Source organism: Trichoplusia ni, chromosome 20, assembly GCF_003590095.1.
Source record: "Trichoplusia ni isolate ovarian cell line Hi5 chromosome 20, tn1, whole genome shotgun sequence".
NCBI classification, from domain to species: domain Eukaryota; kingdom Metazoa; phylum Arthropoda; class Insecta; order Lepidoptera; family Noctuidae; genus Trichoplusia; species Trichoplusia ni.
Window position 1 is genome coordinate 1888685 of NC_039497.1, and position 13802 is coordinate 1902486.

General features: G+C 35.7%; 1 protein-coding gene across 1 annotated transcript; it reads right to left on the reverse strand.

The window, feature by feature from the left end:
* Positions 1 to 7261: 7261 nt before the first annotated feature.
* On the reverse strand, positions 7262 to 13419 carry LOC113503935 (aldehyde oxidase 1-like). Its single transcript, XM_026886079.1, has 14 exons — positions 13339 to 13419; positions 12781 to 12938; positions 11918 to 12078; positions 11381 to 11763; positions 11027 to 11247; positions 10814 to 10916; positions 10497 to 10624; positions 10092 to 10387; positions 9761 to 9947; positions 9431 to 9559; positions 8751 to 9235; positions 8490 to 8673; positions 8107 to 8302; positions 7262 to 8016 (listed from the first exon to the last, which is right to left on the reverse strand). The coding sequence occupies exons 1-14, from the start codon at positions 13391 to 13393 to the stop codon at positions 7586 to 7588; spliced, it is 3117 nt and encodes a 1038-aa protein (XP_026741880.1). The 5' UTR covers positions 13394 to 13419; the 3' UTR covers positions 7262 to 7585.
* Between the last annotated feature and the right edge of the window lie 383 nt (positions 13420 to 13802).

The window sequence follows — 13802 nt, forward strand, 5'->3', positions numbered from 1 at the left end:
TCTGTCAACCCAAAATGGTTCCAAAGGTGGTCGAATTATCAGAGAAGCACAAATCCTACATAATTCTATTTTTGTATCTCCCCGATAGATATTAAATGTGTCTACATAAATATTGGTCTATATCAAATATCTCATAAATTAGATTTATGTTTGGCAGATTGTATATGGGTTTAGTCTTGCAAACAAAAGAGTTTTTATTCTAGTGTGTCATATACAATAGAATAGAAAATATTTATTCGCGTAAAATGTAAGTTACATAGTGATCGAGATTAGAAATTAAACAGTACCGGAAACATTTTGTCGGTCCCCCGTTAATGCATACACAATTCAAAAAAGACAGTCCACCACGCCAAATTCACTATGCACGACATGTCGCGGGTTCGATTCCCGCGTAGGAATTGCGACCGCGAATGCTTATTCTGAGTCTGGGTGTCTTGTGCATGTGATTTGTATGTTTGTAAAACCCCCGCGACACAAGGATTAAATTCCTTACAACGGCAATATTTTTTTAAATACAAGCTGTCGATGTCGTGTGCGACAACTGTCATAAAATCCCTACAGCCTGAAATGACTGAATAGATTTAGATCATATTTTGATGGAGTCTTAAAAACCTCGTTATTTTGTTTACTACGATCTTTGATGTCCAGTTTATGGAGGTTTCTTTATGGATGATAGTTCTAGGTTTATGGTTGATGGTACTATTGAGCTAGGCTTGAAAATAAATAGCTTTATCATATTTTAGGGTTACATACCCAAAAGCTATGATCGGAATCCATTTACTAAGGCGCATGCCTTAGTAAATGGATTCCTTTTCTGGAATGGATTCTTGCTGTCTATTCGTATGTCTGTCACCAAGGTTCAAAAACTGATTCGTTGAGTGAGCTACGAGTATAGCTAGACATAGATTCATATAGACGGGTGACATAATTTTCTTGCAAAAAAAAAAACGCAAAAGTTTGTATTATCAATTTGATGTAGGGAGGGAATTTTCATCCATTTGTTCTAGTCTCTTAGAAAGGAACCCTCAGCGTGGGGAATCCGAAGCGCACTTGACCAGTTTTTGTCGTTTCTTGATTTAGCCTATTTCTATCCCATTTAAGTTTATAGTGTTTATTCCATTTAGTATTCCTAAATATAACTTGCGCAGGCTCTGTGAAAGTTTTCTTTTTCATTTTTGCCAAACAGTAGGTCGTAGTATCCGTAGTTGAGCTTCTTCAATATATTTACACACGCGAAGTAAGCTATTAGCTATGATATTTCGCGCACGTTTCCTACAAGCAATCGAAGCTTATTGAGCTAAAATAGCTGTTACAAAAATGTCTTTGGCTATAACAGCTGGTTTCAGATTGCATCTTTTTATTCATGAGCACTGTCTACCCTAGTTTGGTACTATTTTTCGAATGCTAGGAGATTTAAAATTTCAAAATTTTCGTCGATTTCTGATAACTTTAGTTTTGATTTGGTTTGACCAAAAATTTAAGGTCATAACCGAAGCTTACGCTAATAGCAGTGATGATAATTGTCTTGTATTTTGTCGACGCACTCAAAAAATATCAGTCAGTTTTTGGGACAATTCCATAGTAATGATAATGTATCGATTTCAAATGAAATCTTCATTTGAGATGAATTTTTAGAATATGGTAGACATAATTTGGAACAAAAAAAAAATGTTGTTCCATAATATCCAGTCGTTTTCAGAGAACAAATACTCAAATACAATATTAAAAGCATTAACTATTAATAATTATTTAGAAAGTACTGGCTGTTGCCCGCGACTTCGTCCCCGTGGGTAGAAGATAAAAGTTATGATTTATACCTGCCCTGTTTTTTTTACATTTTTCATTGTATCTTTGCTCCTATTAGTCGCAGCGTGATGGTTTATAGCCTAAAGCCTTCCTCGATGAATGGTCTATTTAAGGAATTTTTCAATTTGGATCAGTAGTTCCTAAGATTAGCTCGTTCAAACAAACAAACAAACTCTTCAGCTTTATATATTAGTATAGATAAATAGAATCACCTATTCAGCCTGTATTTTATAACTTTACTTAAAACGAAATGTATAACGAGAGAGTTAGTAGGTTTTTGATCGGGTGCTCCGTATAAACGGACTGCAGCAGTATGGCCCTTGAAACTAGACTCAAAAATACTTGTGAAAGGAATTTTAAATGATTTATTTTATTATTTTTAAGGGTTAGTTACAGGTGTTAAGAGTGGGGGGGAGGGGGAGTCATATTACTTAGTTTAAGTTATCATTTTGGTGACAACTTTTTGTACTTGCCTATTTGAGATTTATGGAAAACAAGAAAGACAAGAAGTGACATGTCTGCAAGTCGGTATGAATAAAAGAGGAATACTGATGATGCTGACCCCTTATGATGGACAGAGTAGGGTTAAGTGTAATGTGCGCCGAAAATAAAATAATGTCTTCCATACTTTTGACATTAAATTTAGGGTAAGTTAAAGGGAGATCTGTATTTATTTTAAAACGAGTTTTCATATAACGTGAAAAAAAACCAGAACATAGTCACTATATACCTTTTTATTTTATTTAATAGCCGTTTCTATTACAAACGTTTTTACTATACACAAGCTAGGTACATAAACTTTTATTCAAAGCTTTAATATCGCGGAACAAAAATATCTTCATCTAATATAAGACAATTAGGGATGCTGCGATCACCTGTGTTTTCATTAAAATTGCCTTTGACGCGTTAATAACGGGAAAATTATGTACAATAAATCTCTTTAAGGTAATATTGGGTTTTACGTTTTTGTTAAATTTGCGAGACGCGCCCTTACCTTAACAAAGGATCATGATCGTTAATTATCACTTTTTTGCAAAGCTTCAATTACATCGTACTCTTAGGATAATGAATCTTATACGATATATTTGGTTAAATATGGTTTGGTTGGTTTTGACAAACCTCTTAGTTGTGGTAAACAACTTGGCAAATATTAAAAAAAAAGAAAATCGTTTACCTTCTTACAAATCACTGTAAGATCGGATGTCAATTGAGGGCTAAGGTACCATGCTTATAACTAAGTGAATATTTGTGTTTTAACAATACCTATTGTTCTGGTCAAACATCCACATTTCAATCACTGCCATATCAATTTATAATCTCGAGGTAAATTCAAAAGACTATTACAATAAAAAATATATCAAAATAATTTAGATTATTTTAATCGTCCTCTGAATTAATCTTGTCCTATATCCACGAAACAATTTTTTTATAACGACTCACGCAGACTTTTATTTAATTCCTGTTTGGTGGGAGTTACACAAACAATTCAGTCACACGCGCAGACACTCAAACCCTCAACAAGGATTCGTCGAACACACATGCTTGTCCTACGCTCGGATCGACCCCGCGACACATCGTGCACAGAAAGATTGTGACCTTTACCAATTGGCTAAAAAGACTACACGGCTTTTGCAAGTTAAGTATTGTTAGCTTGGCAATACTTAGTGAAAACTGACTAATGCCCAAGTGACGGTAGCTATTCGAATAGCACTCGTTAGAACAGAGTTGAGTGCCTCGTTAGTCCGCGTTAGAACATTTGCATGCTAGAACTTTGTGGCCACTAAAGAAGCGATTTAAGTACACTAGTCTTAAGTTGACCTTGAACATTGTCTTGTGATTTCAGCTTGGGATATCGGTAGCTTGAAGTGATTTTTCAGATGGTGAGATAAAATTGAATAGCTTTAAGATTTTTTTAAGGCACCGGGTGTCGAAAGTTCCCGATGGAAACTTGATTTCTTAAAATAGACTCATCAGTTTTCTTTTAATTAATTGTTCATATCCTTGCATAAAAGCCGTAAGTATTTAAATGTGATGGAAGTCTGCCTTATAATCTGTGTCTCCGCTGAAACATTTTGAATGCGAATATATTTCAATAATCTAAATTTAATATAAGTACATTTTCGTTCATTTAGTGGCTCTACATGGTGATGGGTCGCACGTGCTCTGAAAGCTAGCCTCAATGAAAGGGGACGATGATTTAAGAAAACTGCGCTGCTGTAGACATGAAGATTCATTTGGATTCAAATTTTAATGACATGTGTTGGTTAAAGGAAACTTGGTATTAATGGCTATACATTACGAGAGTTTAGTTAAGCTATTTTAATATGCGATCTTACAAAAACTGTGTAATTGAAAATACAATTCGTTAATGACTGTTAATCTCTAACTGTGTCTGTGTAAATTTAGATAAAATTGGAGAGTCTGTTAGTAATATTGAAATGATCGTTTTCTAACATACATATATTTGTTTTTTTCTGTCTGTCTGATAATAACAAATAACTTATTCAACTTTTATTTCAATGTAAATACTTTATTTCTTAAAAAATCTGAAAATTAATATTAATAAAAAAAATGCCAAAGCAAAAACCTTTTTCGTTAAATTTCCCGAGGATAAATTGAAGGCTGCAGATAGTTTTTCTTTTAACCATTAAAAATGTACATACAGCATACAGTATAAAAATACTTCGAGCAGAAACTCGAAATTTAGAAACAAGTCTTAAAAATTACCATTAATATTCAAAATAGAGTAGGGAAAATGGAAAGGAAATGTTCGCATATCTATTTCCTTAGGATCAGATCTGAAAGCTGAAGCCGCATAGCTCCCAAAGGCTTCGACGTGCAAATTGCATGGTCCACTGGTAATGTGATGGAAATACGTTCGGATGTTGCGAACGTGGGAGGAACGGAACTAGGATTATCATAGGATGTTCAATAACGAGTCACTATTTAAATAGGTATGGACGTTTAGAAAATAAAAACAGCATGTTCATTAGATAGTAACATTTTTGATGAAGAATTTATAATTGGCATGCACGAGACAATGAATTTCAAATAATTTGAAGGTGGGGGTCTGTCATCAGGTAGGTGAGAAGTAAAAGTAACCTTTTTGCATGATAGTCTTAAGCATTTTTGAAAGTATACATATTATGTAACCAATATTATTAGACTTTAGATAATTGTAGGTATTCCGTCACGCTTTGAGTAAAAGTACCCGAGCATTAATGAAATACCTGCAGTAACTGTGAATCAGTTCTAAATAAATTATTTTCACTAGACAATCATCGTAAAAAACAGGAAATATTTACAACACTGACTGCAATCCAAATCAAATTTAGAAGCGCTTAACCAAACACACCACAATCGTACACAGATCCAATAAAATAAGAAATATAAGTCCATATCTAAAGGTATTACTGATAGAGCTCACGAAATCCTTTCTACTGAGGTCTAAGCTCATCTGGCGAGCATTCCTGCGGCCTCTCGACAGATGCTCGCAGCGCTTAGCACACGTCCCCTGAGGGCCTCATTCAATGAGTATTCGGTATGTGGCCGGTAATGTATCGTGTATTCTTATTAAGTTCAGTAAATACTGGAGTGTTGGTAGTAAAGGGGACCTTTTATAATTCTGTGTTAGAAATGTTTGAGGTGGTTGTTGGTTTGCAGTTATTTGAATTGAACTGTGATGACAGGATAGTTTGCTTTCGGATTTATTTTAGTGATCGAGTATTATGTAGCAGATATTTCGTATTAATTAATTGAGGTAATACTTCTGGGTGCAGCGGGTTTAGAAAATATGATTGATAAAGGAAAAGCCTTTTTAAAAGATGCCAATTATTTATTAACAACCAACATAATAAAGTGAACAAGAAAATAATGATTTTTTTGTCTATTTTTGAAATAGTATTATTGACAAAAAGTTAAAATAATCAAAAACAAGGTAACATCAAAAACAAAGTAAGAAAACACCACTTATAGATAAAATAAAAAAATATGCAAATCAAACCCTTGATATCCATAAATTAAAGGCACTTTCACAATTAAATTAAATAACAATAAACAAAATAAAAAGATCTTTTTTCTCTTTTTGGTCAATCTATCTACAAGTAAAAATAGGCAATAATTACGACGCGATACAAATACTTTTGGGAATCAAATCGGTTTTTATTAAAAAACTAAGTGATGCCCCTAATATTGATGTGAATGAAATCAATGATTTTAGAAAAAGAAAATCTTGAATAATACCTAAATATTGATATCGAAAAACAAGATCGTTATAATATCAATATAGCAATAAATCCATCGATCGATTCAAAAACACCAATGTAACAAAAACCTATAAGACGAAAACAAGTGTCAAATGATTTTGGTGAAACAAGAAAAGATCGCGAAGCAATTACCATAGTAAAACACAGTACCATTGGAAAGCCAGCCAGTTGTCATTTAAAGTCACAAACACGTGTGATGAGGTAAAGTATAGCCATTGAATCTCAGCACTTAATTGAATCTGAAATCTTCAGTGTTGTTCTTGATGGCTAAGCAAATGTTCTCGATGGAGCAAGGACCGGCTGTAAAAGAATACAATATGAAATGTTAAAAACTGCCGACCAAACAAGATGATATTAAAAAAAAAATGGTTCTTATTCTCGTCACTTTCACTGATATTGCCAGCTGTACAAACATAGCCGTTCGAATTATTTGAATGTTTGCGTACAACCTTCTTCGACAAGTTACGTGTTTTAGACATTGTCATTATCACATTTGATATTAGCGTAATTGATTAGACAAATGTCACTTGTCTGAAGGCGTAAGATAGGTTTCGTTAAATTCAAATGATGATTTACATGCATCTAATAAATAATATTGTTTGAATATGAATCTGATTTATAATAAACTTACCAATATCGAACCACTCAGTGGTGGGGATACCGGACTCTTGTCTGGCGTGGGCGATAGCTTCTCTGATTGCAAATGGAATTACCACCGACAAACATGTCGCAGGCTCTCCCACTCCTGTAAAATTGAGAAACAGCGTGCAAAATTCAAACTATTGTACTTCTATGTAAAATATGATAACTGCACTTTCAAATTATTTTCTTTTAGGTTTTAACAATTCTTTGGTAATCAATCAGAACACCTATGTTTTTAATAAAAATGTGTTCGTACCTTTAGATCCTAGGATGATGTCATTGCCCTTGGATCCCTGCTTGAAAGTGACTCTGAAGTCTTGGGGTGTGTCACATGCTTCAGGTAGGAAGTATTGCCAGATTCTGTCAGTAATTATTGCTCCAGTTTCCTCGTCGTAGGCTAGATTCTCGGAAGTCCAATATCCAAGACCCATGACAAAGGCTCCTTCAATCTAAACATTTAGAATTATGTTGTTGGTAAAACTTACATGAGTAAAAGGAAATGTAAGTCAAAAATATAATTAATCTTGAAACTTACTTGTCCGATATCAAGTTCAGGACTGATACTCAAACCTACGTCTTGCAGAATATCGACTCTGCGTATTTGGAATTCTCCAGTCAATACATCAACTTCAGCTTCACACAGAGCCATACCGTAGATTTCATATAATTGGGCATCAAGATTGCTGACATAACCGTGAGCCTGAAGATCGACTTGAGCAGTATACGCTGCGGTTATCACTTGTTCCCATGTCGGGTTGTTTAGTGTAGCTCTAATAGGGTCTAATCTCGCCTGCAATTGCTCAACACATCTCTTCAGACCAATAATAACTGCATCAGTTGTAATACTTCCACCGGTTACAGCGTTGTTAGGGTTAATAATAGTATTGTTTCCTTTGATTTGGATTTTTTTCTAAAGGTACTTTCAGGAGATAAGCAGCTACTTGGGCTACCTTTGTATTAATTCCTTGACCCATTTCAACACCACCGTGGGTGATAATGATGGAGCCATCAGCATGGTAGACCGACAGGTTGATGTCGAGGTTGGCACCACCTGCTGGCGGCCATCTACAGAAAGCCCACCTCAAACCTCGCTTCTTCCATCTGTTTTGAGCGTTGAAAGAATCAACCGCGGCTCTTCGGCTAACGTATTCAGCGCTAGTCTTGAGATTTTCCAAAATTCCGTTCATTTCTTCCTTACTAGCCACTTCCAAATTGGCTACACGAACTGCTACCGGATCTAACGATAATTCGTAAGAAATGCGCTCCATTATAAGTTCAGCAGATGCGATGGCTTCCAATGTACCTGACAAAAAAAAACAAACGTTTTAGGATATGCGTACATTTAATTACTTGAAGATAAAAATTAAGCTATGTTTAATTTTAAATGACTTACCAGGTGATCTACAGAAAGTATTTTTAGGTGTATCAGTGACGGTGTTGTAGGCCTTGTAATTATATTTAGACGCATCATAGCAGTTGTGATACGTGTCAGTACCGTAAACAATGCAAGGCTCGTTGATCATATGACCATTGTCTGTGTAGATTGTAGTATTCACGTATTGCAGTACTCCAGAACTGTTTACTGCGGCCTAAAAACAGTGATTAAGAAGTTTAATTTATCAAAAACCATGTCGTAGGGGATATGTTACGTACTCAATTTTCTCTTTATTCAATTTTATATCAGCGTAGAATAATAAAAATAACATTAAGATGACAATATTTTAAGGAACTGGTATTTTACCTAAATTGCATAGTAGCATTAAGTCTGAAATTTACCTCATAATCAACAACGTTTGGCATTCTCTTGCCAAAGCCTGTCATGTTGGTAACCAGTGGCTGGATGAAACGGCAAGGACGGTTTAGCTTTTGTACGACAAGACTGCAAGCAACGGCAGCTTGGATGCTACGGGTAATCTTCAAACCGTAACTGCCTCCAACACGGCGGATGTGCAAGTCAATCCTAAAAAAAAAAGAATTTTCGTCAAAAACTGTTTTTCTTTTTGTCAGGAGACTTTTATTGATTATTTGATTACTTACTTATTCTTTTCAATGTTCAAAGCCCTGGAAATCATCACATGAGGTCCATCCAGCCATTGAGATGCCAAATGTACTTCAAGACCTTCCTCTGTTGGCTTGGCAACGCATACCATAGTCTCCATTGAGCAATGGTACTGTCCGTGCATGTAGTTTGTTCCAGTTAGAGTCTTGTGAATATCTGATCCAGTTGCCGTGGCATCAATGGAAGTAAACAGAGTGTTCCTGGTGGAATCCGTCCTTGCTTTAATGATGTCTGTGATAGGTTTGCCCAGATTGCTGTATTTAACTTTGACAAGAGCGGCAGCCCTGTTCGCTACGTGTTGATCTTCGGCGACAATAATACCGATCGGCTGACCGTAATATTTAATTGTGCCTTCGCTAAGAACCTCCTCGTTTTGAGTGGTGAATGCACCATCATTGGGGGTGAAAGAGTTAAGGCCAGGAATATCCTTGGCGGTGTAGAAAGCTACTACTCCTGGGAGTTTCTAGAAAAAAAAATGTATTTTATTATCTATCATACGTCTGTGACAATGTGATTTATATAATGTAGTCCTGTCACCTTTTAGTTTGATCCTTATTTTTTGTTTTATTATTCGTATCTTTAAACCTTATCAGTTTTATTCTTACTCGAGATTATAATGATGTCTAAGTAAATAAATAAATGGTATAACTTAACTTACCAATGCGTCGGTGGCATCCATCTTGATGATAGTACCTAAGGCTACTGTACTGAGTACAAAAGCACCAAACACTTCATTGGCCATGGTTGCGATATCATCAGTATATTGAGCCTCTCCAGCACATTGAATCTGAAATAAAATAAGATTAAAATGTAAGTACGATTCGTCGCACATTTCGTCTTCACCAAGATCATTTTTAACAGAATAGCCAGATCTTTGAACTTGTGACAAACGAGCCTTGAATAACCCACTATTGGGCCCTTGGACCTTTGTTCACACCATTCTCTTCTACCTAATAACAATATTTTCATATTTTGGTAAAATACTCACTTGAGCTTCTAATCTTGGCATTGGCTGGTTCATTGGGTACAGCGATGGGTCTGTGACGTAAGTTTGCTTGCCGGTCGACACGGGTCTAGTTTCCGTCAGTTTAGTAATACCAGACTTAAGGCGTTCTTGCACTTGTTCAGATGGGCAAAGTGATAACAATCCCTGAAAAAAATATATGACTTTACCTCTTTACAGTCAAATATTACTTTAATGATTAATGTGTGTATTTATATTGATTCACAGAAATGTAAAACTATGTTGCTTTTTACAAATAGGTATGACAAATCGTCATATTTGTTGAAAAATTTAAAATTTATAGCTAGTGATAGACATGCTCACCTTGAAAAAGAGGGCCTTTGCGATGTACCTCCTGACTTCGGGGGAAGGCTCAGGGCGATGCTCCTCAACGATCATCTCACCATCTAAAACCCTGAGAGCTCCTTGCAGGGTATCGTTAGTGAACAAAGGCTTTCCAACTAGATATTTCTCGGTAGCTGGAGCCCTGGTGAACTTCGTGGAAAGAGCTCCGTACGTAATCCTGGCGTCTTCAACTATATTCTTGCAGTTTAGTTTGTAGAGGAATCCACAGTTCACGATCGCGTGAGCACTTTGAGCTCTAGGCATGAGCTGCAAATTAAAACCAAAAAATTAAAATGCAACAATTTGCTTGATAAGCTACAATATTATGCTGTTCAGTTTGGGTACAAGCCCAAATTCTATGAAGGGATTGTATTACCTTGTAAGTGTAAAGTTTGTAGGTGTTGTTCAGGGGAGGAAGCATGATATTGATGATCACTTTTCCTTTCATATCAATTGTCAAGAAGTGTTGCATGGTTACTACTTCTTGTTTACCTTTGTAGTCACCTGGAAAATAAAAAAGGGATAGAAACAACTGATTTAGAAGTTGCTCAGTCAAACTTGCACATTTTTATTTTAAAACTAAGAATTGAGCTAAATAGATTTCTAGGAACATTTAGAGAAGCCAGTTTTACTGAAATCACGAACATCACAACATTAACGATTGAAAGTAAATGATGTATTAAAGATGCTTACTGATTGTCAATTGGGCTCCAACGGTATCTAACAGCAGGAAAATGTCAGACTGGAACACAGTGTATGTGTGCTTGATCATCAAGTTTCCTCCAATAGTACCGACCTGAAAACACAAGCATAAAACTCGTAAATAATAGTAAGTCGCTTAAGAGTGGATCCATAGAAAAAGTAAGTGCACATTACACAAAACTTGATCATTTATTTAATACTTACGTTCCTAATGGGAATGTGGGCCACCAATTCGATGTGGTTGTACAGTTTCTCGAAATAGCTGAAGTTTTCTACTTTGGAGCCTTCCTTGAGGATGTCCATGAACTCTGTCAGGGTGAGTCCAGCACCAACAACAAGGTTCTGGTCCAATTCGTTGGTCCTCAATTCTTGGACAGCAGTGATGTCAATCAAAGCGTTAGGGTATTCAGCAATCAAAAATGCTCCTGTAATAATAATGAATAATCAAATCAACATTTTTCACACTTAATTTGCTTCTTAGTCGCTTAAAATTCTTGATAATTCAATCAATACATGCTAATATAGGAGCGTTAATATGAGACGCTTATCAAAACTTACCTTTGGCAGTATTACCACCGACCAGCATGTATGATTCCAGGTTTTCTCCAAGAATTTGGTAGACATCTTTAAGCAGTCTAGGTCTGTACCAAATTTTGCCATCTTTCAGTACAATTTTCTTAGTCTCAGTTTCACCCAAGTCATCTTCGCGAACCATGCACCAGTCCTCTTCATCATCACAGCCTGATTTGCAGCAGCCTCCCTTTGAGGTCTTGCACAAGCTCAAGTTCTTGAGACTCATGAGCCTGTCTTCTTTAGGAGCATCCTTCGCGAACTTCTTGAAGGCCTCCAGGATTGGTCTGTATCCAGTACAACGGCAGAGGTTGCTGCCGAATGCGTTTTGGACCTCCATCATAGTTGCTTCCTTTTTCGATTCCATGAAACTGTTATGAAAAAAGGTCAAACTTAGTAAAATAGTTTTATGCTTTTCTTTTCGTGGTTATATTAAGATTTTTAACGCTGATTAACTTGCACCATTATTTTGTTAGCAACTATCCCATGTTATGTTAATCAAACGTTTTTTTCCATATAACCTACCCATGCATAGCCATGATCCATCCGGAGCTGCAGTATCCACATTGAGTACCATTGTTTTCTGCAAGACTCTTCTGTAGGGGATGGTAGCCATCTTTTCTGTTACCGAGACCTTCGATGGTCTTGATTTCCCAACCATGGCAAGATCCAACGGAGACTAAGCACTGAAAAAACGATCAAGTTGAAGATCAAGTAAAAGGTGAAATCGTTTGGAGACCTACTAAGTAATTCAGTTTAAGTCGGGGTATCAGGTATATAGATAGACTGTGACTGGGTTTGTATCGAAAAATGTTTAAAAAATTGAACTAAACCATTAACAGACAATAAGTTTCAAGAAAATATCATAAATTCTTCTTCATATTTTTTGCCAGCCATCCTTTTTACACCAAATTTAACATTGTTGATACAGCTGTAATTTAAAAAGTTAACACTTATTAAGTCAATATAAATTTCACTAATAGCACTTGAAAATTAAGGAAGTAATTATTATTTATATCTTATACTAGCTGTTGCCCGTAACTTCGTCCGCGTGGTTACAAGATATAAGTTATCATTTTTTCTTCGCTCCTATTAGTCACAGTGTGATGGTATATAGCCTAAAACCTTCCTCGATGAATGGTCTATTCAACACAAAAATATTTTTTCAATTTGAACCAGTAGTTCCTGAGATTGGCGCGTTCAAACAAACAAACAAACTCTTCAGCTTTATATATTAGTATAGATTACGTGTGTCCAAATAAGGCAAGTAATACAACTCCCATTGGCGCTAAACCTACATGTATCACTGACCATTTTGAAGAAGTCAACAAAACCGCTTTAAGAAAATCCGCAGAAATTCTTCAATGTAATGAGGACTCTGTACTTACAGAGTTAACAGACACGAAAGGTCCTCCAGCAGTCTTGGATGCTGTCACTATGCAAGCTCCACATCCACCTTCACGACACATGTACTTGGTACCACGCAGGTTGAGGTAGTTCCGGAGGTAGTCCACCAACATCACATCTGAGCTCACATTGCTGCCAACTGGAATTAAAATTATCAATTTCAGTGAGCATATTTAGGTCGGCTGAAGATTTAAGACTGAGAAGAAGGGATGAGAATGTTTAAATAGTAAAAAAACGGTTCCGAAACCTCTCCTTAATCATTCTCTTGCAATTATCCACTCTCTTCTTGTTCACACAAATTGGTGTTCAGATCGCCATTTCCTCAAAATCTTTTGTTACAGTTGAAGAAAATCCAGTAAAAAAGCCATAAAATATCGAAGGTTCTAATAAATCTACTAATAAATCAAAACTCTAAAGGCAGGTTAAGCAACGTCACAGATTCAAACTAAAACCCGTGATTTGAAAGGCAAATAGGTCATTGTCCTTGGAGAAATTTGATAACTAACTAAATTTATTATTATTAAGATTAAATTAAGAACCTGTGTGCTCCTTTCCGTTAACTTTAAACTTGAGGACATCCATGGCTGTAGACATGTCTTCGGGATCTTGGAAACAACTGACTGAACAAAACGAAAGTGTCTCTTAAAAGTAAGTTTCAACTATGTAAACAAAGGTGAAGCCTAATCATGATTCGTGTATTTACGTCAGGGTTGTCAGAAACAGTCATTTTTTTGTCAAAAATTTTCCTATACTTTTTTCAGAAATAATTTTGACAACTGAAAAAGGAAGGAGCAAATTTGATGTTAGCTGTAATTTATAAGTACAATATTAGTAATTCGTTTTTTCCTATAATTTATAATATGATAAATTGTTAAATAACGTATCGCCTTGTTGTGAACAGTAGCAGCCATTTCAATCCTTTAATAAATACTTCTCTTTGTCTTTCATAAGAAAAAGATTATTTGAAAATTAATTCAAAATTAACCTTATCATAGTAGGATAG